This window comes from Blennius ocellaris, assembly GCF_963422515.1.
Source record: "Blennius ocellaris genome assembly, chromosome: 10".
Lineage (NCBI taxonomy): Eukaryota > Metazoa > Chordata > Actinopteri > Blenniiformes > Blenniidae > Blennius > Blennius ocellaris.
Window position 1 is genome coordinate 12,235,126 of NC_137659.1, and position 25,641 is coordinate 12,260,766.

Consider the following 25,641-nt stretch of genomic DNA (forward strand, 5'->3'; position numbering starts at 1 on the left):
CACTGATAGCGCTTTTAGTATCTTTTAGCTCATCGTTTTCACCTCCTGCTCATGTTTACTTTGCTGATAAACAGGACAAGTTTTTTTGTGTATTGATTTAACGCGTAAAAAGAAAAATTGATTTCTAGCAACTGCTAGACTAGACTTGATAGTGAAGCAAAATCCTTAAATGTTTGCATGTCAGGTTGCAAAGCTTGTGACTCACTACAAATGCTAGTATTTCTAGCATTATATTTATATATATATTTTTTTATTGTTTTTGAATGTTTTTCACAAATTCTATTTCTCAAGGCAAATCTGTGCACAATACAATATGCAAATATAAAATATGACAACCTTTTTTCATGTACGTATTAGTGAGAAAGCTAAAGATAAACCAAGCTGAAGCTGATTCATCACGTGAGCTTTCTTTTTGGACCAAATGTTGGGCCATGCCATATTTTATATTTTACCATTTTTAGGCTTAATTTACATTTTGTTAAGGTTTGGATGAAGCACATTGATTTGCGAGCCATTTTGTGTGTCATCAGAACACTGCCAAGAGTTTCACTATGACTGGAATTCATGTTCTTTAATGCTTCATACAAGTACATTTCAGGATTATTTAAAAAAATAATTGAGACCGAGACCCAGAACTGAACAGAACGAGGTGGCGATGGAGCTCAAATCTCAGTGATTTAGCTGTGACAACTAGTGCAATCTTATTGCAAACATGCTACCACAGATCCTCTGATCTGATAACTCACATAGTTTGAACTTTTCAGGCTCTACTTTTTTCTTTAAAAAAAAAAACCAAAAAAACCTAAATGAGTTCAGGGCACGATATAAGTTTAACAAATGCATTTTATATTATTATTGATGAGTTTTTTAACATTCATAAAACCAGCTTATATTTAGTACATTTTTATTATTTTGCAAGAGTTTCTTTCCATGTTCCACAAATCAGTTGTGTAGTTTGAATGTTTGGGTTGTTTGAAGAAGTGAAAAAAGAAAAACACTATTAAATGTTTTTACAAGGAAAATCTTTCTCTGGATTGCTGATTGCAGGAATAAAAGTAATCAGGTGAATTATTATTATTATTTTTTTAATAACATGTTACCCAGAGCCACAGGCAAAAATGTCCATTTGTCACTCGTTTGCTGATAAAATAGCTCCTGATTGAATATTCTTTCATTCAAGTAAACGCCTATACCATTCTGTTCGCTTGGACATGAAGACAAAGATCACATCATTTTAATCTGGAGAGGAACTCAAAAGTCCATTGATGCCACTTCATCAGCTTTTGTGAAAATTATAAATGAAGGTGCTTTAGTTTGCTGGGGAATAAAACATTTTCAACTTTGAGTACTTTGCTTTTTTTTTTTTTTTTTGTACAATGAATTGACAGAGGCTGTGCTTCTGCTGCAGTCCAGAGATAAGGCTGGACGGTGTGTGTGTGTGTGTGTGTGTGTGTGTGTGTGTGTGTGTGTGTGTGTGTGTGTGTGTGTGTGTGTGTGTGTGTGTGTGTGTGTGTGTGTGTGTGTGTGTGTGTGTGTGTGTGTGTGTGTGTGTGTGTGTGTGTTTGTGTTCACTGTGCTAAAATGCACTGAAATTGCTCCATAAATTGGTGTTGGGGTCAAATTGTAGGAACCCAGATTACAGCCAATGTTGTGGCGGGGGGGGATGTATAAACTCAATTGCAAGGCAAGTAAGTGATCATCAGTCACTATTTGAAAGATTTTTTTTATTTGAACTGAAAAAAAACTGGATGTGAACAACCCTTTTACTAGTTAAAGTACATCAAATCCACAGTGAGAGGACGAGTGTGTGTAAACATGTATCCTCCAGTTCTGCATTAAAATAGAAGGAATAACTTTTACATTGTCATGATTTGGAGGTAATCATGGTCTCATTTCACTGGTGGAGCATGGTGGATTGTGGCTGCAGGAACATTCTAATGAATGTCATTACTGGGATAACAAGGGGCCAAATTCTTGTGAGTCACCTTACCCCCCACAATTGAGGGGTGTGATGGTGGCATGGAAGAATTCACTAATTCAAATAGTTTGTCTGTGTTTAATTTCACTTTTCCTGCAAATAATTGAAACCAATCTCAGGAATATAATGCTGGGATTTAAAGCATCAACAACAATGATGAAAATGATGGCATGAGGCATTTAATAAAGTCCATGACAACCTGATGTAATTCCAGTTTGGAGACGCTTAGGATAAAACAGAGATGACCAAATGTAAATCTGATTCAATCAAGCAAGGCAATGACTATAAAGTGAGGATATCCGTTCAATTTAAATCAACTGTTACAGCCTGAAAGATTATATTTTCCAAATCAGGAGACATTTCAAACAAAACTGAGCCCAAAACTATTTGAAACAAGAACAGAGAGCTCAGAACTGAAAGCAGAAAGACAAAGCAAATCCTACTGGAATAAGAAAACATGAGCAAAAACTGTAAAAATCGCTTTCAGAGGAAATACGGTGAGCTCACTCGAGATCACTCGCACGACCCAACCAGACGGGACGATCATGTGGCACCGGGGGGGGGGGGGGGGGGGGGGGATCTGAGGCTGGTTTATGTGGAGAGCATGAAGTAGATGGAGTCCAGGTGCCTCAGGAAAGTAGGTCAGCCCGTCTCCAACATACTGCAGGTGAAAACAGGAGAAACAGAAGATGAAAGAACAACCAGAATTATGGGATAAACTAAGGCTGTAGAAGAAACATGTGAATATTTGTCTTGCAATGACTTTTGATGTGACTATTTTTGCAATTACAAAATCTTGTAAGTGTATCAGTAATAACACAGCAAACCAAATTCTGGAAGACTTTAAAAAAAAAAAAAAAAGAGTGTGATGAAATGATACCACGACAATGCCCATGCTTTATTTTTTATTTAATTTACGTCAAACCTTCACAATGTACTAATCATGTACAAATCTACTGATGCATCCTATCATATTGAACAGGAGAATGTCATTTATAGGCATAGAAAAGCCTATTTAACTTGCTACAAACACAATTCCAACACACATCAAATTATGTAACAACCTTTTATAAACCCACTTGTCATATTTAGAAATTGAACACTCTGTCACTTTATGCCAGAGACACACACATATCACACACCAAACCAAATCATTTTCAATGATAAACCTGAACAATAGATTCAGGGAGTTGTGACCACCGTGGTGCAAGATGTTAGATTCATTATTCTTCAATGCAGCAACAAGGATGAGCAAAGCAGATGTGTGGATGCGGTTGTACAAGAAATGAGAAACAACAGTTTTAACACTTTAACAAGTATTATGAGTTTAGCAATACGATGTGGAGAGAAATAACTGAAATCCCAAAATTCTTTGGCTCGCATAGCCTGCAAACGTGTACGTTTATTGCTTAGTAAAGTTTTAATCACCAAATAATAAATTGCATTTGGATCTGTGTCTATGAACACGGACTTCCAGCTGAAGAAATGATGGAGACCTCCGGCTTCCACTGAACTACGGGGAAATAAAGCTTTCACAAAAACAAGGGTGAAGGCGTCAGCCAATCAGGTGGCCAGAAATGGGCGCCCATATCTGACAGGCCACAAAAAAGTTTGAATGATTAGAACTTGTTTTCACTGGATCTGCATTATTATGCATGCAGAGTTGATCGTCTTTAATAAATGCAGTTTGTGTGAAGAAATATCTCCTCAAGTCTGTAGATTTCCCAGCAGTGTTGCTGCGTTCACACTGTTGTCAATGTTTTCCTGCAGGTTTTCTCTGGTGCCGGGACTTCACCCGGACTGGATGCTCATGTTGTTCTTTGCTCACACCCACCTGACAGTGACTGTGACTCTGGGCCTGCTGCTTGTCCCCAAGGTAAATATCTTCACTCCCAGCCTCATTGACCGTATTACTCCTTGCTTTACTTAGAAAGCAATTATAGCACTCTATCTTCCAACCTCACGTTCACATGAACAGGCAGTCCATCGGTTGTGTTATTATCATAAAGTCAAAATAGAGGCAACTAATGACATTTACTTAACAGGAATTTCAGGTTGCTTTTATGTTTCTTTTTATTTATTTATTTAATTCTTCTCCTGTTTCATTTCTTATCAGGCACACCTTGTGATTCTGGATAGTCTGTTTCACACCAGGAGCTTTGATAATCATTGGATTTCATTGTGATGATTGAACACAGCCTCGTAACACATCTGAGCCTCCTCTGTGTTGTTTTAGTGGGGGTGTTTTGTTTTTTTTCATATGAAAGCTTTTTTTCCCCTCCTCTATGAACCTAGAGCTGATGTAACTCACCACGAAGCTTCAATTTAGTTTCGTCTGTATAAAAATCCTCCAGAAGCAAGTGACTCAGGCTTTTTTTTTTTCAGACTTTCTGGCTTGTTCAGAAGTCCACGTTTATTCAGAAAACAGTTGGGTCAGCTGTAACTTCATCCTGGAGGTCAGCACATAATGTGCTTTGAAGAAAGTCCTTTGTATTTTTCAACCCTCAGTCATTCCTGGTTATTCTTCTTTTACTATATAAAATACAATGCTATATAGAGATTCTTTTGAAGGCCTCCAGTGCTTCATTTTGCTTGGGATTGCAAACCCTTGTGCTTTCCTTTGCCTTTGTGGTGCAAGCCGTACCCAGAATGGCTGCATATGATGTTTCAAAATCAACTTATTTCTTTTACTATCACTCAGGAGTATTGCTAGGCTTGTCCAGGCGATTCTGGTTCATTTTTGTTGTCTCAATATTCCTGAAGAATCATTTTATTGAATGATTTTTGACAGATTGTTGATTCACTGCCTCGACTATTTTATAGGCTCACTAGAATACTTTAAGCAGTTCAACCCTAAAGACATTATGAATGGTCTTTTAAGGAAAACTCCCCAAATTGCATGTATTTATTGATCTAGAGCTTAGAAATGAAGAGTACATTTTTAGTACTGCATTTCTTTAAGAAGTTTTACAATCTTATTCCCAATATGTTAAATGGTTAAAGAGAGTGTCCATACTATATACTTTATGTGTTGTAGATTAATTACTTCAATTCTGTCCTCTGTTCATTTGCATCCACATGAGCACACTTTGATTGAGTGATGAGCTGAAAACTGAACTGAGCGGAGATAAAGAGATATTAACATTTAAAGCACTCACAAAACTCACATCAGATTTCAGGTTTTCCCCAAATGAACTTTACAAGTATGAATTGTATTACATGGGTGAATAAGAAAAAAAAATTGACCTCACAACTCATTATTGCTTTCCCAGAATTGAATTACTACTTCTAATTAGGGTTATTTGTAAGAAATGTCTGCTTCTGTAGTTGAACTTAGATTGTGTCCGAAAAGCCTTCCACACTGGCCCTTGCAAAACTCTACTGTACTGGAGCTTGTACACACAATAGGTCATCAATCATCTGAAGTGCATTTGATATTAGCAATCTAAAACACACACAGAGACGTACAGAGGCACATTTGCTGCCATTACCTTGAACTCATTCGAACAGCATTGGGGGTTATTGTAGTTTAGCTGAGTACTCCCACGGGTGCCTTTATGTGCGTTCTCACAAGTCTGATGGAAAACACTTAATTCTCCCACTGTGTACGAAATACAAGGCACCAGCACTGCTCTGCATTCTTTTATTATTTCTTAATTAGGCACCTCAGAAGTGGAAGTCAGTTGAGTATACTGGGATAATTAAGCTCAATGGGAGGACTATAATCCCACGTAGCGTCTGTTCCTGATACTGGGCCGAATATTTAGGCTTTGTCGTCCCCCAAAACTGTTATACAAACAACACAAAACAAGTTGGCTGCACAAATCACAGTCAAACCTTTATTTGCCCTGTTATTGCAATAATGCAGCCTCGTCTCTCTTTTTTTTTTTTTTAGACTTATAAGAATCCAAATGAGGAGGAGAAAAGTGTCAAGCACTGCATACTTACTTGCAGAGTTGCATGAATTATAAATTAGATAATTGAATGTAATTGCTGATCTGTATCTGTTGTACTGTGTTAGAAGTGATTGTGTTCATCTTATTACTGCACTCTTGCCTGTGATGAGCTGGGATAACTGAGGTTATTTGGCTTTGGTTGATTAGGCCTTCAGCAGTCAGTCAGCAGGTGAGAATCGAACTTAATAAAGAAAATCTTTTTTTTTTAAACTACTGCAGCAATCAATTGTACATTGAATGGATAATACCAAACCCTTATGATATGTATTCTTCCATTTATGACAAATCATAACCTTGGCTGAGCCCTCAATGATAACTGAGCGCCTTCTTCTACCACATTATAAATATAATGAGAGGTATCTTATCTTGTCCTCCACCTGTTTTAGTTCCTGTCCAAAGAGACTCAGGCCAGAGATGATATTGCGACTGAGGCATATGAGGAGGAGTTGGACATGGGACGATCTGGCTCCTACCTCAACAACAGCATCACCTCGGCTTGGAGCGAGCACAGTTTGGACCCAGAGGACATACGGGTGAGCTTTTTGGTGTCAATTCCCACGTGATATTATTTTATTCTCCATCAGATAATATGAAAAGGATGTGGAAAATAATGAGTAGATTGTTGTCGATTATTAACAGCACTTATTATCAACTTGAATTTAGATGATGACATTTCAAATAGGTTGTGACTGAACATTTAAAATGTTGCTGATGTAGGATGAGTTGAAGAAACTGTATGCCCAGCTGGAAGTCTACAAACGTAAGAAGATGCTCGCCAACAACCCTCACCTTCAGAAGAAGCGTAACTCCAAGAAAGGCCTGGGCCGCTCGCTGATGAAGCGGATCACGGAGATCCCCGAGACCATGCACATGCACCGCCAGTGCAGCCGCGACGACGGCAGCGAGCACGGCAGCAACCGCAGCACTTTGAGGAGAAACCCATTCGAGCCCAGCCACCATGGTAAGACCCCGGGTATATGGAAAAAACGAGTGAGCATGCAAACGCCGTACACAAAGGCCCCTAATGTCAATTTGAACTATAGGAAGAGTGCTAACCACTATACCACTGTAGTCGTAGTGTCTTCAGGTTTCTCAGTCCACTAGAGCTCCATGGGGATTTGGTGGAAATGCAGATTTGCATGACGAATGTACTGCTGACAAAACCCGCAGCACCTGCGTGAAGCTGTTGGGTCAATATTTCTGAGGACTGTGCACACATGATCTGTTTTGCTGGGATGAGTTGAGGGATGGACCCACCTGGCCTGCATGTTCATCTTCCTGCTTGATTTTCGTAACTACAGGGTGAATGAAATTTGTCTATCGTGCATAGTGATTAAAGCCACTTCATCACATCAGACAATAAACTAAAAGTATTTCAAAACAGAGCTACCCTCTGTAAATCAGATGTGATGACAGACGCCGCTTTGATGCATTCACTTTGAGTCGTTGCACCTGTAGCATTTATGGTGGTCTTGTATTCTATTTTGCAAGCATTGCATTTACACTACACTACATGGGTGCTGTATACACAGCACCCTGTTTTTTCCACGTGATGATCGGTACCACCAACTGCTTGTTTATCATTTCTTCCCCCAGGAAAACCTCGAGATGACTCCCTGAAGAACAAGGTGATGGGTTTGAAGAAGTCGCTCAGCTACGACCACGTGTGTGATCAGGATGAAGACACCGGCAGCCAAACAGGCTCGGCTGCGGGAGACAAAATGACTCCGGTCGGGAGTGTCGGGGAAGTGTCTCTTCTCGGTTCTCTCATTGGCAGGAAACACACCAAGAAGCAGCTGGAGCCGCCTGCGACTCCGCCCAGACTGGAACCAGCTGAGTCCACCGAGTCGGTGCCGCTCTTCTGGAAGTCCGCCAGCGCTCACAACCTGACGCACGAGAAGAAACCCGTGCACCTGCGCACCTCCATCATGCAGAAGTCGCTCAGTGTGATCGCCAGCGCTAAAGAGAAGATGCCAGGACTGACCAACAAGACTCAGAGCGTGGAAGATGCGAGCAAGAAGGGTCTGAAGGGGCAGGAAGGCAGGATGCTGTCAGAGGTGGATGAGACGCCTGAGCATTACCCCAAGATGATCATCAGCCAGTCGGTGGAGTACTCCAAGACCCCAATGAAGATGGGCATCATGAAACAACAGGCACGTACAACAATTACCCTCCTGATTGATCCGTGTGTTGATATGGCGCTCCGATGCTAAACAAGACCAGATAAATCAATTTGTTCGCTGACAGAAAAATAATCTGCAGTCATTTTCAAATGATGATTAATTGCAGAACTGGTTTTAACAAGAGGAAATCATTACAAATGATCTGTTTGCCGCTGTCCAAAGGGAAAACATTGTTCTTTTCCTGTTTTGTCACTACTGAGGAAATAACTATGTTGTTTTTTGGGGTTGTTTTTTTTTAAACTATGAACATAAACTTTAGAAACTAAAAAGCAGAAGTGTGATTATCTGTGAAAGAGAGGAGAGGAGATTTTTTTCAGTACTATGCTGAGGGCAAAAGAAAAGAGAAATTGGATTATTGGAATCGTACAAGGCCCTGAGCACGAGGTGTTGCTAAATCAGCTGGGACCGTGAGAAATCACTCACAATGCTTCTCTGAGCGGTCTCTCTCTAAAAGCATTCTGCTTTTCTATTTGATAGCTGCAGAGTTTGGTCGCAAATGTGAGAAAGTGAGCAAAGTGGTGACGGAGAATAAAGTTCTCGCTGGTTGGGAGTCAAATCAGAGACTTGGCTGCCGAAAGTGTTTGCACTCATGTCATAACCAATTCAGAGTCACTCTGCAGTTTTGTCAAAGGTGCACAAAGAAATTCTGCATAGGCAAGAACTTCAGGGTGGCCGGATGATCAAATACAAGACTTTAACCCTGGAGAATAATATGAGTTTAAGTAATATGAGCTGTTCATGGTTATTGAGAAGGTTATTGGTTTGAGTCCAGGCCAAACCTTTCTCTGAAGAGTTTCCATGTATTGTTACTTTATGATTAAAGTTATTTGTTTTCCTCTTGGCTGCAGACGACAGAATGGGGGTGTAATCACTACTTTACATTTGAAATAGCACAGTGGCAGAATGTCAGGAAATGTGAGAACCATGCAGGAATAGGACGTGGCGCAGAATAATTACAATATTAGCATTCATATATGGGAGCAACATTTCTGGCTTCTGGACAAATGGAGGTCCAATTTTCACTCAAAGTCCTGAGGGGAAGTGCGGTTGGCTCTTTTGCTGCCTCACGCTCTCCACTGTGTTCACCAACGAGCCGCCAACTGCATAGGGTGAGTGTTGGGAGGCTTCTCTGAAACAAGGCTCCCATTGTGAAACTAAAACTGCTGTAGGGATTCACAAAAAGCTGAAAGGATCGTGTGGGGCATCTATCTGGCACACATGCATATCTTTTAGTCGTCACTCGAACTTTTATGGAATCGATCGCTATCTGAGAAGAACATTGATAATGTCTGAATTAGACTGCAGGAAGTCGACACTTAACATGAGCATTTCGACACATAATGGTCGTCCATATTGAAACCAGATATCCTCCTGAGGGGGAACCCCAGTGTGTGGTATGACTTGTTAATGTAGCAAGGAGTGAAAAAAAACTGTGACAGTAGGATAAAGTATAAAGGATGGATGAAAGTTTCATGTGATCATGTATTTTATTCAGATCGCATTGGTTTGAATGAACTTGTAGGCAGAGGTTTGCTTATTTGAATCCACCAAGTTGCATCAGAAAAATTAAATGCGGCTCACATGGTCTGATGATTCCAGATGAGAGAAGCTGGAGCACAATTCAATGAAGTCTGTGACACAATGCACCTTTGTGTTTGAACGTGTTATTTATGAACATTATTCTTATTCTGACTCGTATTCTTCAATTTCATTCAAAGGCATGTAAAGGAAAGTGAAAGAAAGCCTGTTTGAAGACCTGCGGCAGAGGGTTGTTGAGATCAGTATCAAAATCAAAATCCATGGAAAACGATATTTGGCCTCCGGCAATATTACCTCTGAGGTGCCCGTGTCGGTGTGTTGAAGTTGAGTGTTCTTAAAAGGTTTCATGTACTGCTTTTTTTTTTCCTTCTGTTTTTTTTTGCTTTTCTTTTACAGCCATTCGACATTGTGTTTAAAATGAGAATGTGCTTCCTGAGCTTTTGTAATTACATATATTATATGCATTTTCTTAAAAGATTTCTAAAACAAAGGACACATCAATACAGTAGCTTTAAAGTGAAGACATTTGGCCTTTTTGTCAGACCCCAAAATGTAGTTTCACTTCTCTGCCTAATCCTTTAATCAATTGATACAGTTATGAAGTGATTAATTCAATGTGTTTTTATTGGTTTTTGTAACAGGTGAGCGGCAGCCAGCCATCAATCTGCTCCGAGACTGGGAGGAACCTTTATGACCTGTCTGAGGTTTGTCCCTGGGAGATGGAAGAACCTCAGACGCCCTCCGAGACAAAGAACCAGAAGCATGTTTCCATCGCTCCTGGAGAAACCACAGCAGGATCCCGTCGAGGAAGCAGCAGCTCTGGAGTCACCAAAGTCAGCCGCTCACAGCAGAGGCAGAAAAGTGGCCAGTCTCCTTCCAACAGACGCCGCAGCAAAGATAAAACAGGAGAAAGGGAAGAAGGAAGAGAAATGCGGAAATCTCGGCCGCCAAGGTCGCCTCTTCCTCTGAAGCCAGACGTGTGTCCCTGGGAATTTGAGGAGCAGCCGATGATCTCTGTAGGAGGAGATCCAGATTCAATCTCTCCAGACAGAATCAGGCGCAAGAAAAGTGTCACACCCACAGACGGGAAACCCAAAGGGCTCCACTCCGACTACTCCAAGTCCACCGGGAGCCTCTTACAGCCGCCGTCCCTGATGGTAGAAATCTGTCCATGGGATTACGCCAGCCCACCTTCGCCCAAGCAGGAGAAGACCTGCAACAGTCCCACCATACACAAGAAGAAGCGGAAAGGGTCGTGCTCATCCAACCACAAATCTGAGAAGGACAAAGGGAGGGAGAAGAGCAGGGAGAGGCGGAGCTCCTCCAGCAAGCCGTCGTCCGAGAGGAGGCGGGTCAGCCAGTCGTCGGAGTGCGGCGTGCCGGTCTCTGAGCGCCGGAGGAGCTCAACCAGAGACCCAGAGGTGATGGAGAACAGGAGGGCGGAGGTGTACTCCCGGGAGGCCGAGCACTCACACACCAGCTTGGCACAGACTAGAAAATCACCCGAGAAGAAGAAAGAGAGCTCTTTGACTCCTAGTTACAAACCTGCAGTCAACAGCGGGGCAAAGAAGGTGGACGTTTGTCCCTGGGACTTTCAGGAGCCAGACTGTGAGGAGAGGGCATGATGACAAGTGTGACGATTGTAATTTTTTTGTATTCACCAACTGATGGCACAAACCCAACAATAAATACACGGCACCACGTTTGATAAGGTTTTTCTGGCGGTCACCTTCGTGAGTAAAGATACTGCGAGGAGAGGCACATTCATCTTGCTGTCCATTGATGCCATCCTGATGTAACCATTTGCCAAACAGCAAATATCTCATTGTTACATTGCTGGTAATGCAACCTTGAAATCAGCTTAAAGGAATTTCTGTTTGTCTGCACTTTCGCTTGCATATTTGTCAGAGTTACATAGTTTGTATGTTTCATCACATCAAAGGATTTACAAAATGTATCACACCAGCAGATAAGACAATCATCCATTCAGAAATAATGAATCCTTAACCTGAGCTTCCCCCCTGTTAGGCTGATGATATTCCACGATACAAACCGAGGCAAAGGAGACTTGCTGCATCAGATGTTGATGAGATTGAGAAGAAAAAAAGAAGGGATACGAGCTCAGAGAAGCAGGACCAAAGCCCCAGACACAGCTGTGTTGCCTTATCTGTAGGCCAAATGCATAATTCATGGATCAAAACTGATCTGTTAGGTTAGAGAAACATGGGAATAACAAAGGTTTTTGCTAAAGCTTAAAGAGAAAAACTGTATGTTTTAACTGTATGTGTTTTTCTAAAAAGCCATTGCATGTGGCAAATTATCAAACATCCAATAACTAAATGTTAATTGGTCAACTTGTACTCAGATATGACAGTGGAACTTTTTGATGTTGTTGCCTTTGGTATTTGTCTACTAATGTACCACATGATGCTCTTGAAATTATTGCTATCCAAAATGTACACACACATTTGTCAAATGGCTTGCAGTCGAGCAATTCTGAAATGTCCATCCAGTTGGTATTTCTTTACTGTTTTACTCTGTATTCCTGCCCTGGATGTCCCACCATCAGGAAAGATGCCCTCACATCGCAGGCTGTAGTAACCACACATGCATAAGAAATGTGAAGAAGTCTTTTCAAGGACCAAAACCAAGTCTGACGAGGGTGGAGGATGTGAATAATGCATTTTCCTCCCCCCTATCACTTAGTTGCTCATTTTACATCCGCCTGAATGCAACTTCCTTCAAGTCTTTGCACACTTCAACTGCTGAAACCACAACTGTGCATGACCAAAAAAAATCTTGTTTTATTTTGCCTTTTTTTTGGCTTAATTTCTTGCTGACAGAGAATGACTAATTTACCATCTCGGCATCATCGTCAACAACAGCAGTTAGCCTTCCTATCCTGACACCCACCACTGACACTCATTGCAATGCCACAGCAGTCAATTCAGCTTCATTACAGTGTATGTGCATGACAGTGAAAATACAGGGAGCGTGATCCACTGAAATTCACCTAAAAGCAAAAGAAATGATTGCATATATTATGAAATGCTTAAAGGAGCTTTGGAGCATGTGGATATAGATGTATTTACCAGGCCTTAAAAAAACAAAAGAATAAATAAAAAAAGGCTGGTCTGTAAGTGAACGTCTTGATAAATAACTATGACCCACCACTCTTAACTTAACACCGACTTTTTTTCTCTCAGATGGTTGAAGGTTGATTGCCCACTACATGTATTTTATGCCTGTGATGCTGTATGATGTTGCTCCAAAAAGATACAAACTGTTGTAGCATCCACATGGGGTTCTTTATAGTGTACATTCAATTTGTGTTGCATGTACATAAGGGAAAATACTCTGTTCTCAATTCTGGATTAAATATTTCTACAAAATGCCACTCTTGATTATTTTGTTCATTATTTTTTTGTATTGTGTGTGAAAAAATCTACTATTCATCCTTTTCTTAACATCTCAATTACAGCTTGATTGCCCGCCAACATCTATCAAAATAAATACACAGACGGTTTACAGGATTACAGCCATAATCTTAAATCATCAAAACAAGAAAACCTGTTATCTTTCAAAACACTTCACGCTTCCAATCCAACATTGTTTATACGTCTCTTTAAATGCAGCTCTTCATAGGCTGTACAACACTGCCACTACGTGGAGAAAGACACGTAGTGGCCTAACCCTAACCCTATCGCTGCAATCTCAACACAAAGTTAATTTTAATAAACCCTTTTTGGTTCTTTTTGCATAATACAGTGAAATGGCATGACTTTTACTAAATCTGATGCATTATGACAGTTTCTATAAATTCATCTTGACAGTATTTCTTTGAAACTAAATGCTGGTTTTCTCACAATGATCTCAGGATATGTTGTCCACTTTGAAGATGAATGCTTCACTTAGGTATTTAAATCCTGCAAAGACATGAGCTCTACATATATTCTTCAGGTGATGTTAGGATAGCTTTGTTTTGTTTTTTTATAGGTCTATGCACATCAAGAATATCTGTTTGTTCACTTCACTAAATTGAAACCAAACACAATTCTATGTTTTTAATTAAACATAAAAAGCAACAAAATGTGTGTTTGATACATTATTTCTCTATTGGACTAATGCTTCTCAACAGAGTATTCCAACAATTGGTGTTTCACAGACAAAACAAATAAATGGACTTTGAGGAATAAGTGACGCAGACCAACAGTAGCTCATAAGAATCAAGTCTAAAAACTGTTATTTTTAATCAAGAGACCATCAGGGGTAGGGAACCCTGGTCCTCGAGAGCCATAGTCCTGCACATTTTGCATGTCTCCCTGTTTCAACACAGCTGATTGCAATGAGCATCTCGTTATCTGGCTTTGTGCTGAACATGGTGATGAACCATAAGGACGTTCAGTGGAGGGAGACGTGGAAAACGTGCAGGACTATAGCTCTCGAGGACCAGGGTTCCCTACCCCTGATCCATATTGACCAAAACTCAAGCCCAACTGGAGTTTCTATCTTCAGTAGTCGTGCTCATTTTTCATGTTGCGATCTAGTAAAATTAGTTGCCCAGTGGTATCTACTGTGTCACTTGTTATGTGACTTGTATGGGTTATTGCAATGGAAACAACTCATTTAATTTACAAATGAAAAAAGAATTGTAATGATGATTTATTTCTTAATCTTTTTATAGAAATGCATGGCTCACTATGAAACTTTTTTTTTAATCATATTGCCACGTCACATCGCAGTGAGTCACACTGTCATGTGACAGAATGTGTTGTACAAAAAAAAAAATTATACAAACAAGAGACAAAACCTAACTTTTCTTAAAAGATTACTTTACGTTATGTCTTTTGACTGTTTTCTAATTTCCTGTTGAAAACATGAATGACGCGCTGGGTGCACGCGGGGCGTGCGCTTCTTGTTCCTGCTGCGCCACGTGCGCGAGCGGTGGTGACGTATTTGCCGCAGCGGCGCGCGCGGCTGAGCCCCTGCAGGACCACCCATCCTGCATGAATCACAGCAGCGCAACATCAGCAGGCACCCAGCACTCTTTCATCTCTCTCTCTCTCTCTGTCATCTGATCCGGAAATAAAATGGGAAACGTACAGGTGAGAAACCACGATTTTACTACGACTCTGGCAGTTAAAATGACAAATGCTCCAAGTTAAATAAATAAATAAAAAATAACTGTTCAAACACAGAAAAGTTTTACAGTGTTGCATCGGGGGCAGACAGTAAATAGAAGTTGTTTAATTAAAGGAGACACGCTTGTTAAAAGTATCAGAAAGAGCTTTGTTTCCTTGAGGTGTTTAAAAAACAAATACTGAAATGTTTACTTACAGTCTGAGAGGCAGGACTAACTGGTTTAAAGCGGCAGGACTACTGGTTTAGTTAAACAAGAGTAGAGATCAAATGTCTTGACTTCAGCTTCAGCAGCTACAACAAGAAGCAAAACGCAGTTTCAGAGAAATCAGATCGATAAAGCTGCATTGTGTTAAACGGAGGGTGGGAGAGGAGAGAGGAGAGGAGAGAAGAGGAGAGAGGAGAGGAGAGGAAGCTGCTGCCCCATGACTCAGCGATCCCACACTGACTGCACCCTCCTGTAGGAAAACATGGCCACTATGATGAATCCTTTCCAAGCCTTCAATTGGAGCTTTATACTACTAGTTTCAGAACACCATATGATTATAAACTTCAGTTTGACTCCACTGTTTTGAGAAATTTCTGGCTGTTTTTTTTTTTTTAATAAGATAAAGTTTGATCTTTTCTTCTGCCACTGATTGTCCTCCAGCCCACCCTCTTCCCATATGAGGATTTTGATGTTACTGCTGACATCAAAGCGATTCGAAAAGCATGTAAAGGTTTCGGTAAGTACATTGGCAGTAACTTCTTCTCTTCTTCATTTGGTATTCTCCCCTTAGGAGTGTCCACAATGACTCATCTTCTTCCGCTCTGTCTGTGTCCTCCCTCCTCTCAACAAACACTTGCATGTCCTTCCTATTTGCATCCATGACCCTCCTCACTGGCCTTCAGCAGCTCCATCCTGAATGTTGTTTTCTCTACATCTTATCTTCTGCATACTTTACATGAACATTCACATTACATTACATTACATACATTTACATCTCAACCCTTGTTCTTACCATCCCAACAAACTGTCGAGCGTGAGATGTCATCTAAATTATTCATTCTAAATCATGTCCTGTTAATCTGTGCATCTCATTTTCTTTATATATATATATATATATATATATATATATATATATATATATATATATATATATATGAATTGAATCAAGTTCGATATCTTGAAATTGGACATACAACTGTTCGGAATCATGGAGTTACTGTTTGTGGACGACACCATCAAAAGTCTTGAAGGAGTGGCCCAGTTTTAAATTGTGGTTCTGAAAGTCGTTAATAGAGGAAGTTATAGTGGGGCGGGGGGGAGACTACTAACTTATATATATTTATATATATATATATATATATATATATATATATATATGTATGTATGTATGGCGCATCATGGTCTGAGGCTGCTTTGTGCAAGAACTCTTGTCAGCTTGGTAGTTAAGCGATGCTTCACAAATAGCAGAAGCAGAAAAACCAGAAGCAGAAGCAGAAAAAACCACCCAGTTAGAATACAAAAATTAAACAAACGTATTAAGGCCAGACATTCTAAGAAATTGGATAAGCTGAAGCTGTTTTGTAAAAAAAAAAAATTGCCAAAAATATGTCCACTGTGCAGGTCTAATCTGTTATCCATCGCTTCACTTACGTTTTCAACCAGCACTCTGCAAGTTTTAATGGATGCATTGAATAAATACATGACATATTACAATTGTTTGTGCAGTAGGAGCTGAAACACTGTGTTTGTGACTTGATGTGTACTGTTTTTGATCAATCAATCCAGGAAACTAAGAAATGCCCAAGGGTGCCATGATCTGAAATAGATGCACTTAATCTTGGTATGTTGCACATGAGACCAAAAAGAGCACTAAAATGACATCAGTATTATCTGCACTGGTTTGTCTCAAACATGTAGCTGAATGGTTTCCTGTACACTGTGATGGACTGGTGGTCTGTCCAGGGTGCTAAAAGGTTCAATCGGACTTCAGATTAAGAAGTCAGATAAGAACTAGATGATCTGCATTTCCCGCGGCAAATGCATGATAGTGTGAATGCTGCTGGCAAACTGTAATGCTACCTGCGGCTGGTAGACTGTAATGATTTGTCCTGCCGGCCCGTCTCTGTTCTGGAGTGAGAGTTGAAACTTGTGCAACTTTTTGAAATGCTACCTGCGGCAGGTAAACTGTAATGCTTTGTCCTGCCTGCCTGCGGCAGGTAAACTGTAATGCTTTGTCCTGGCGACCCGTCTCTGGTCTAGAGTGAGAGTTTAAACTTGTGCAACTTTTTTAAAAAGTGTCAAACAGTTAAAAAAGTGCAAACAGTTAAAAAGTGTCAAACAGTTAAAAAGAAAAAAGTTGCACGGTTTGATATTTGAATGATTACGAACGGGCGAAGATTGCCAGAGTAGAAGCGATTTGAAAAACATACAGAATAAACAGAATAATAATAATAATAATAATAATAATAAAGATTTGAATCTCCAGAGTGTGAATGCCATGCATTCACACTAATAACTAAATGATCCGATCATACCCCAGTTTTTAGAGGAACATTTCAATAAACTGTTAATCCAGCTTCAAGAACAAGTGTCCAAGACTGCATCACTTTCAGGAAGCTTTATGAAAGTCAATTAACATTACGGCGCTTTTTTTTTTTTTTTTTTTAACTCTTCTTGTGTGTGTGCTGCTGCTCGTGTCCCAGGCACAGACGAGGAGGCCATTATCGAAATCCTGGCCAACCGTTCTGCGGCTCAGCGTGTGGAGATCAAACAGGCCTTCTTTGAGAAGTATGACGATGTAAGTCCCTGCCTATCATCTGCTCATCTCTGTTTATTCCACTCTCACGTCGGAGCAGTAACCGTGCAGTGTCCGTTTGTTCAGGAGCTGGAGGAGGTCCTGAAGAAGGAGCTGGCGGGCAGTTTTGAGAAAGCCGTCATGGCCATGTTGGACCCTCCTCAGATTTTCTTCGCCAAGGAGCTGAGGAAGGCCATGAAGGGGGCGGGTACAGACGAAGCCGTGCTGGTTGAGATCTTGTGCACGGCTACAAATGAGGTCTGTTGATAAGTGGGGGTCTACAGTTTAATGATTTTTTTTTTATATGATTACATCCATTTTTATAGTTTCTTGTTCATATTATACCTAAATTCTCTCAGGTGTTTATTTTTAGGTGTAAAAATCATTCATATATAAAATCATAACCAATGATGAAATAGAGTGGGGGGGGGGGGGGGGGGGGTTCTGACCTATAAATAACTAATTATACATGTAGCTGCATTAGAATTTGTCAAAATACGTAAGAGATTAGGTTTATGAGTTTTAGTTTAAAAATCAACTAAGACAATCGGGACAAAAGGAGGATCTTGGATTGCTGATCCTTGGAGCGGACCCTGTGTCTCTGAGGTATAGCTAACAGAAATTAATACTCTTTTCTTTTCTTTTTCCCCAACAGGACATCATAAGCTACAAAGAGGCGTACGCTCAGGGTACGTTTTGTTCTGATTCATACAAGGTCGCTGCTTATTTGACATTCTTCTTTTCACTTTTAATATGCTGGCCTGATCATATGTCTGGGAAGCATAAATATCCTCCAGCTTTAATGAAACTGGCCCGTGAACAACCCATTAAACTCAAGAAGGAAGAACATCTGACTCATGGGCTGGATCCACGTTGTATTTTCCACTTGGAGGAAATTCCAGTTTAGGAATAAAGGGAATGGACCCTGTCGCATGTTACGTTGTTCGAAGTTCATTTCAGTAGCGACAAAACGCATTACATTTCAGTAATCTAATCACTCCAAGTCACGTTTAGGCTTCAACTTTTTTCAATCATCCGAAAACAAGCATGTTTGACCTTTTCAGTGAATGAGCGCGACCTGGAGGCAGATATTGAGGACGACACGAGCGGAGATGTGAGGAACCTGCTCATTTCACTGCTGCAGGTAAAAAAAACAAATATGTATTTCAGAAGAACTACACACACTTCTTGAATGTGAAGAGAAATATGAGTGCTCTGTTTTGTGTCTTTCGTAAAGGCTTGCAGAATTGTTCTCTGTTCGCCCACTGGAGACATTCGTCACATTGTTTGGCAGGCCTCGGCCGTAATGCCATCCCCGCTTCTGTCACTGCCCCCGCCCTTTTCTCCTTCCCGTCTGTTTTCCTTCCTCAGACAAACAGGGTGACTCATGTCCCACAGTAACGCCTTTCCAAGGAGCTGCAACTTGAATGACCCCCAAATATTTCCCAATAACGCAAAGCAGATGATCGTTAACCCTTCAAAATACTTGAAATTACTATTGTTGTCCACCCTGTTCAACATTTTCCCGTCTGGCTAAAGCCTTTTTTTTCCCCCCCTCACGCTCTATCTTCACTCATCTCCCTAAATCCTTCTTCCGTTTTTCCACTCATATCTCTGCCTTGTATCTCTTTGCTGCAGGCCAGCAGGGACGAAGGCTTTGAGGTGGATGAGGATTTAGCCGAACAGGACGCTGCATCTTTGTTTGAGGTGCGCTCACAGACTAAGTCTGTGTTACTTCACTCCTTCAAGTTAAAGGCTGTATTACCGCTTGCGCTTTAGGACGCATTGATGTTCACAGGGGTGAGGCGATCCTGGATTTTGAAGTTTAGGCATGTAAGCTCAGGATGATATGTAAATCTCACAGTCCCACATTTTGTTGAATCAGTTTGTTTTCACTGTTGCAGTGCAGCTTTATAGTTCAGGGCAAATGTTGCAAGCAAGATGTGCGTTTCACTGTAATGTTGTTTAGATAGAAACGGACAAAGCATGACTGTCAACATGGAAATTTACTTGAAGAAGAGATACAGTCCATAGATAGCAGCTTAACTTCTCCATATATAATGAAACATTTGAGGCTGTGAGAGATTAATGAATAACAGACACTTAAAACCAACACAAGTGATCCCAGATGTTGTTGTTTTCCCTTTGTGTTCCTGTTAGGCGGGTGAAGGCAGGTTTGGCACAGATGAATCTACCTTCACCTTCATCCTGGCACACAGGAACTACCTGCAGCTTCAGGCCACCTTTAAGGCCTACGAGTCGGTAATTTATTCTTCTTTCATTGAAGTTTCTGGAAATTTGGCACAACTTCTGACATGTCAAGGTTGACATAATTACATTTCTGTGACCAAATGGGAATCTGATTGAACACATTATGTGGTGTTGCCTCAAATGAGCCCCTTCTACTGCATTAGTACATCATTAAAAACAAGCAAATTTGTTTTATTCATATAGATTTTTACTTTCAATTTTCCCGGTGGCACAGTCGGCTGCACGCCATCTAAACTTCTAAGTAAAAAATTACTGCTTTACAATAATAGAGGATGCCAAGAAGCTCCAGAGTCATTGCCAGCGTATCCTCATACTACTGTAGCCAGCGTTCGGGTAAAACAGTGGCGGCACCGTCCGAGACCTTTGCCTCCCAACTCGGTTAGCCATAAGGCAACATCGACCTTGGGCCTGAATAGGAGAATGGGCCGATGTATTAGGAGTGTGGCAATAACACAGTCATGTAGCAATGTATTTTAATAGGGGTGGTCAATCCTATATTATGACGCTTATAGATCTGTATCACCAGAGCACCTTTAAAGAACTCAAATTCAAAATACAACTACTTTTTTCGCTTTAACGGGAAGAACAGATTGTACAAGATGTAGGTCATTCGTCTTTTTGTACTTGTGTATTTCAATATTCTCGAAAAGAATACAATTTCCCACTGCAGATTATTTAATGAAATTCAAATGAATAATATCATCACAGCATTTAATTTACACGTTTCATTACACTCACTAACATACTTCACCCATACAAGTGGACGCATGCAACAGCATTATATGATGTGATTAATGTCTCATTTGTTAACTTCTTTACGAGCAGCTCTCAGGAACCGACATTTTGGACACTATTGACACTGAAGCCACAGGAACTCTCAAAGAATGCTACATTACTCTGGGTAAGAAGGATCATGGTAATTTACTACGCAATGAAAAAAAAGAAGTTATCTGTTGTTACAACATCTGCTGTCACTATGTGGGATTTATAGTGAGGTGTGCAAAGAACCCGCAGCTGTATTTTGCCCGACGCCTTAATGCTGCCATGAAGGGACTCGGCACCGACGAGGAAACCCTCATTCGCATCATTGTGACCCGCTCTGAGGTGAGTGTGTGTGTAAACCAGGGTTACAGTTACTTCTGCAAAGGAATCACAGACATTAACGCGTATCTACAGTTGTTTGTAAGCAGTCTTTTTCACTCATGATAAAAATAAAAAGCAATGAGCTATCCTAAACCTTTGCAGGAGAAAAATAAAGGCTCATTTATTTTGATCAGAGATGCTAGAGGAGGACAGGGCTGAGCCGTTGCACTGCTGTGTTTTATCTCCTTGTGTTTATATATTCGTATATATGTGTGTGTGTAATACCTAGTGAGTCATAATACAGATTTTTTTTTTGAAAATATGATTCAATACAAGAACTTATGTACTTCGCTGCATAACACTATTTTTAGTATTGAATTCTAAAATAAATGTGTGTTTCATGCTATAAAACTCAAATTATTACATATCAATGAAATAAGATGACATTTACACTTAAAAAAGTCACCATAATGAAAGTAAAAAACTATAAAAAACCTCAATTGTCCAACCATAACATTTTGGTAAGTGCCCTCTAAAGGGTTAAACTGGGCCAGTTGATGATGGAATGATGTTGCTGCTCTGCAGGTTGACCTGGAGACGGTGAAGGACATGTATCTGGAGAAATACGACGTCACCCTGAAAGATGCGCTGGATTCTGAATGTGGCGGAGACTTCAAACGCCTTCTCATTGCGATCCTGCACTAAAGCCCGTTACACCCTACTGGCCTTATTTAACCATGAAGCAACATGACACACTCCCTCCTCTCTACATCCATCCTTCTGCGCTGTCTCTTTCACTCATTCACTCTATCTTTCATCTCTTTTTTCTCTTTTCTAACTGTGATAGACAGCTCTCTGTGCTGCACGGACCAAAAACATCATCTCACTGCGATACACATTTAGTATTTATTTTTAGTGTTTGACATGTGGTGAATTTACATTTATAGTCTTTGAATACACATTTCTGGTCAGTGGAACACCTATTATCAAGTATACAATGAAGGTACATTGATTGTTAACTCTTTGACACTATGACAGCTACAGTATATGTACATGGACCTTTTGTAGCTGTTGTCCATCATGTCTACATTAGTATTCACATATATAATATTACTTAAATCTTGCCAACTTCATAATCTTTTGGTATTTCAGCTTCAGTCATTTTTATGAAGCAGCATCCGGAAAGCTGTACGCTTGATAGTGCTGCTGCTAAACACAGCTTCTCACGAATTGTCACCGTATGCATTTCTCTCATCCATCATCCATTATTCATTATTCATCCACCACCATTTGCCTCAAAGATGCCTTTTCATAACGGGATAGTGATGCAATTTACTTTCTGCTGCAACACATAACACGTAAGTGCCCGATTACTACATTTGAGCTTTGAAATGAATAAAATAATTGTCGAACATTACACAAACATCAAAGACAGGAATGTTTAACTGCAGAACAGTGCTGGCTTTTTTGTAGTCACATCCCTGAATGCTCGGTGGGATTTTTAACTCGACATCATCTTATTGTCAATCACAACCTATAAACTGCCTTGTTCTCACATTTCTACACATTATTAGACATCCTGTTTTTATTAAGTCAATGGATTTACAGCAAAAACTAGTCAATGATGTTTGTCTCTGTAACCCTGGAAACACGAATAACCACACTATGTCAGATATGCAACTGTTCCAATTAAAATGTGAGCATCATATAGTGCATACTGTAATATTGTTGTATTATCAAATTACTAAATTAATGCGTAGCAGTTAACCTGTTATAATGGTATTTAAAATTCGTCACCTATATAGTACAAAATACATATAAAATAATACATTTTAACTCCACGAAAGCGCTTGTATCCTGTCATTATTTCCTGTAGAGGGCAGTGTTGTACCATCGGTGCTCTTTAAGGGATATGACGAACATGCAATACATAAGACGTGTGTGTGTGTGTGTGTGTGTGTGTGTGTGTGTGTGTGTGTGTGTGTGTGTGTGTGTGTGTGTGTGTGTGTGTGTGTGTGTGTGTGTGTGTGTGTGTGTGTGTGTGTGTGTGTGTGTGTGTGTGTGTGTGTGTGTGTGTGTGTGTGTGTGTGTGTGTGTGTGTGTGTGTGTGTGTGTGTGTGTGTGTGTGTCCTGTCCTGTCCTGTCCTGTCCTGTCCTGTCCTGTCCAGAGTGTTTTCTTCTCTCCTGGATGAAGCAGTATAGAAGATTTATAGCTGTTTATTACATTATCTTTCAAAAATGCCCACATCTTAAATCTGGACATTTCTTTGATTGGGTATTCATTAAAAATGCTTGTGTTTGGAGCTGATTTCTGCAGCAGCCACGCCACAATGTTTTGACTGAATCCAGAGCTCAGAAAGTATGGGACGCCTCTGGGAGAGGTAGAAGTGGATTGTGGGGAAGAAAAGTTCAAAACAAGTGAGAACTGCTTCCAGATGCGTTGGTGAAAAGGGCTGCCCTTTTCTCACTTTCTCTCCCTGCAATTTGGTTTCAGTCTTAAAGGTGTTTTTTTTTTTTTTTTTAGAAAATCATTCTCAGTACATTGCTCTATATCTATACTGACCTTAATGTCATGGTTGTTTCAGAGGTGAGAGAAAGGTTTAGAGTACACCTGTTTGCTGCATATATTTGCTACCTGTACATCTCCAGTCTGCATGCCACATGTAGAACAGTTCAGCAGCCCCTCATAGTCCACTCCAGCAGGTCATTGGATCTGTGCATGTAGAGATTTTTGTCTTTGCACATTGTTATCTGGGATCTGCTCCACTGGCCCGTGACCTTGCATGAGATAAAGCGGTATAGAAGATGGATGGCTTCATCTCAATACTACACTTCCGGAGGGAAAGCGATGCAGCCACATCAGTCTTGAGTAATTAAAAAAAATAATAAATCAACCAAGAATACACCCAAGTACTGTGGCGTCATTACAGTGCAATGAATCTCTAATGTTTAAGTCAAAATCATTTTATTTTTTTCATACTTAGATTATGAAACAATGCAATAAAATCAATATTTTTTCATAACATATGTGCATATATATTTGCATATTTACAGTCTTTTTTCCCACAATTAATATGACCTTATCCTCCCATCACTCTATTCCATGTATAATACATTAAGTGGAATGACTCATTTTTGTTGACATTTTGCATGATTTCTGTTGTAGTCAAATACCCTCAAATTAAGAAGCACAGGATATTAGCAGCACGTGGATTTCCCAGTAACACGTTTGTATCCGGTTGACGCAGTCCTGAGCTTGAGCTCTCCTCCATCTGTACTCGATTACCTTGGGTGCTGAGGTTCCCGGGTACCCAGTAGTGCCAGATGAAGTGCCTCTGCCTCTCAGGTGGAGTTCTGACCTCTTGCTTTGTCAGACTACCGTAAATCTTTCAGCCAGGTGCCCATCAGCCTGTAGGTGGTTTCAATTTGTTTCTGGACATGTATTTTCTTTTTTGTTTTTTTAATATTTTAACCACACCACATCTGCTCATTATCTTCGGTATCCTGTTATGTTGTTGTTGTTTTTTTAACATGGCCCCTGCTGTGTTTTTAGTGGTAATAGAAACTTTTAAGAGAGGATTAGACAACCTTGAGGCTCCACACATCACCTTGGAGACACAAACCCATAGATTAATGGCAGTAATCTCGCCAGGAGCCTTGATTTATTTAATAATCTATACAACGATAACCTGCAGGTCAGAACTTCAAAGCCTGAAATAATAACATCAAGTGGTCTACTGGTTTTTGAGGAACATGTGTTCAAGATTGTAATGTACCTTTTGATCTCATGCTGAAGCAGTACAGTTCTCTGAAACTGAGGGTCATTGGGACAAGTGTGTAGGAGGGCCATTAGAAGGTTAACTACCCAGCAAATATAATTTCGACTGTTAAAATTTGTGATGAAAAACCTCTGTTCTTTGATGTGTAACAGAAAACACCTGGTGACTCCCGCCAAGAGCAAACATCCATGATTCACCTTCCACGTCTTTGACCGCGGCCGCCATGTTTCCATAGATCGGATGAATTTCTTATGTTTTGACTAAAAGTGAATAATTTCATGCGGAAACCTACAATTCAGAAGAGAGAAAAAATGTGCCAGAGAGCCTCATGACAGGGGAGAAAATCAAAACCACCTTGAATTCCTGTGCTCCACATTTGTGTGAGATTGTGTCATAATTAGCGTATAAATGCCTGAGTTACAACCACGTAAAGTGTTTTGTGGGGGTCACTATAATGACCTTGAATGTTGGCCACTCTAACCAGGTCTTTCTTCTTGAGTACAACCTGTGTGTTGAAATGTGACTGTGCTCTTGAACGACAAAAATTCATCCTCAACAAACACTGAGAAAGTGACCATTTTAAATACGATAAAGAACAGACTATTTTACTCATTTATCTGTACAGCTTTAAAATGAAGAATGATAAGAGTGACCACTGGATATAGAGAAGAACAAAGGGAGGAGAAATCAGAAGTCCTGCATGCAGGCATAAAAATTAAAAAATGTCTTTCATTATAATCCTGAAATCTTGATCATAGCATTTGTTGTTGAGTCTACGAAGTACTGTTACACTATCTCAACCAAACATCAATAACAAAATGAACAATAGCTGAAATTTGCCATTGAGAAATGCTCATCACTGGCTGAAATTAAAACTGCTAAAAAGGATTAAAAGCAGCTAAAACAATCGACAATATTTAAAAAAAAATC

General features: G+C 40.1%; 2 protein-coding genes across 3 annotated transcripts in view; both read left to right on the top strand.

Moving 5' to 3' along the window:
* The window catches only part of gpr158b (G protein-coupled receptor 158b), a gene marked incomplete at both ends in the record, with an annotated part of 61,488 nt that extends 50,207 nt beyond the window's left edge, over window positions 1-11,281 (top strand). The window contains 5 exons of the mRNA XM_080504133.1: window positions 3,749-3,854; window positions 6,321-6,467; window positions 6,652-6,895; window positions 7,531-8,087; window positions 10,298-11,281. Of these exons, the coding sequence (XP_080360259.1) occupies window positions 3,749-3,854; window positions 6,321-6,467; window positions 6,652-6,895; window positions 7,531-8,087; window positions 10,298-11,281 (2,038 nt within the window). The remainder of the gene's footprint in view (window positions 1-3,748; window positions 3,855-6,320; window positions 6,468-6,651; window positions 6,896-7,530; window positions 8,088-10,297) is intronic.
* A 3,320-nt stretch (window positions 11,282-14,601) lies between these two features.
* On the top strand, window positions 14,602-22,778 carry LOC308135704 (annexin A13-like). 2 transcript variants are annotated; one of them, XM_080503795.1, is made up of 11 exons: window positions 14,602-14,761; window positions 15,445-15,520; window positions 17,487-17,581; window positions 17,666-17,836; window positions 18,234-18,267; window positions 18,643-18,722; window positions 19,217-19,285; window positions 19,739-19,840; window positions 20,675-20,750; window positions 20,841-20,953; window positions 21,518-22,778. In XM_080503795.1, exons 1-11 carry the CDS (start codon window positions 14,747-14,749, stop codon window positions 21,635-21,637), a joined length of 951 nt encoding a protein of 316 aa, XP_080359921.1. In that variant the 5' UTR covers window positions 14,602-14,746; the 3' UTR covers window positions 21,638-22,778. The 2 variants fall into 2 exon arrangements, with proteins under 2 accessions (XP_080359921.1, XP_080359922.1); XM_080503796.1 differs by having other exon boundaries at window positions 17,669-17,836.
* Window positions 22,779-25,641: the final 2,863 nt, after the last annotated feature.

What these genes read in the sequence shown, in the direction of transcription:
- LOC308135704 (XM_080503795.1), top strand. An exon ending in TGCTCATTTCACTGCTGCAG is followed by an intron (nt 18,723 to 19,216) that starts GTAAAAAAAACA and finishes TCTTTGCTGCAG; the next exon opens with GCCAGCAGGGACGAAGGCTT. An exon ending in TCATTGTGACCCGCTCTGAG is followed by an intron (nt 20,954 to 21,517) that starts GTGAGTGTGTGT and finishes GCTGCTCTGCAG; the next exon opens with GTTGACCTGGAGACGGTGAA.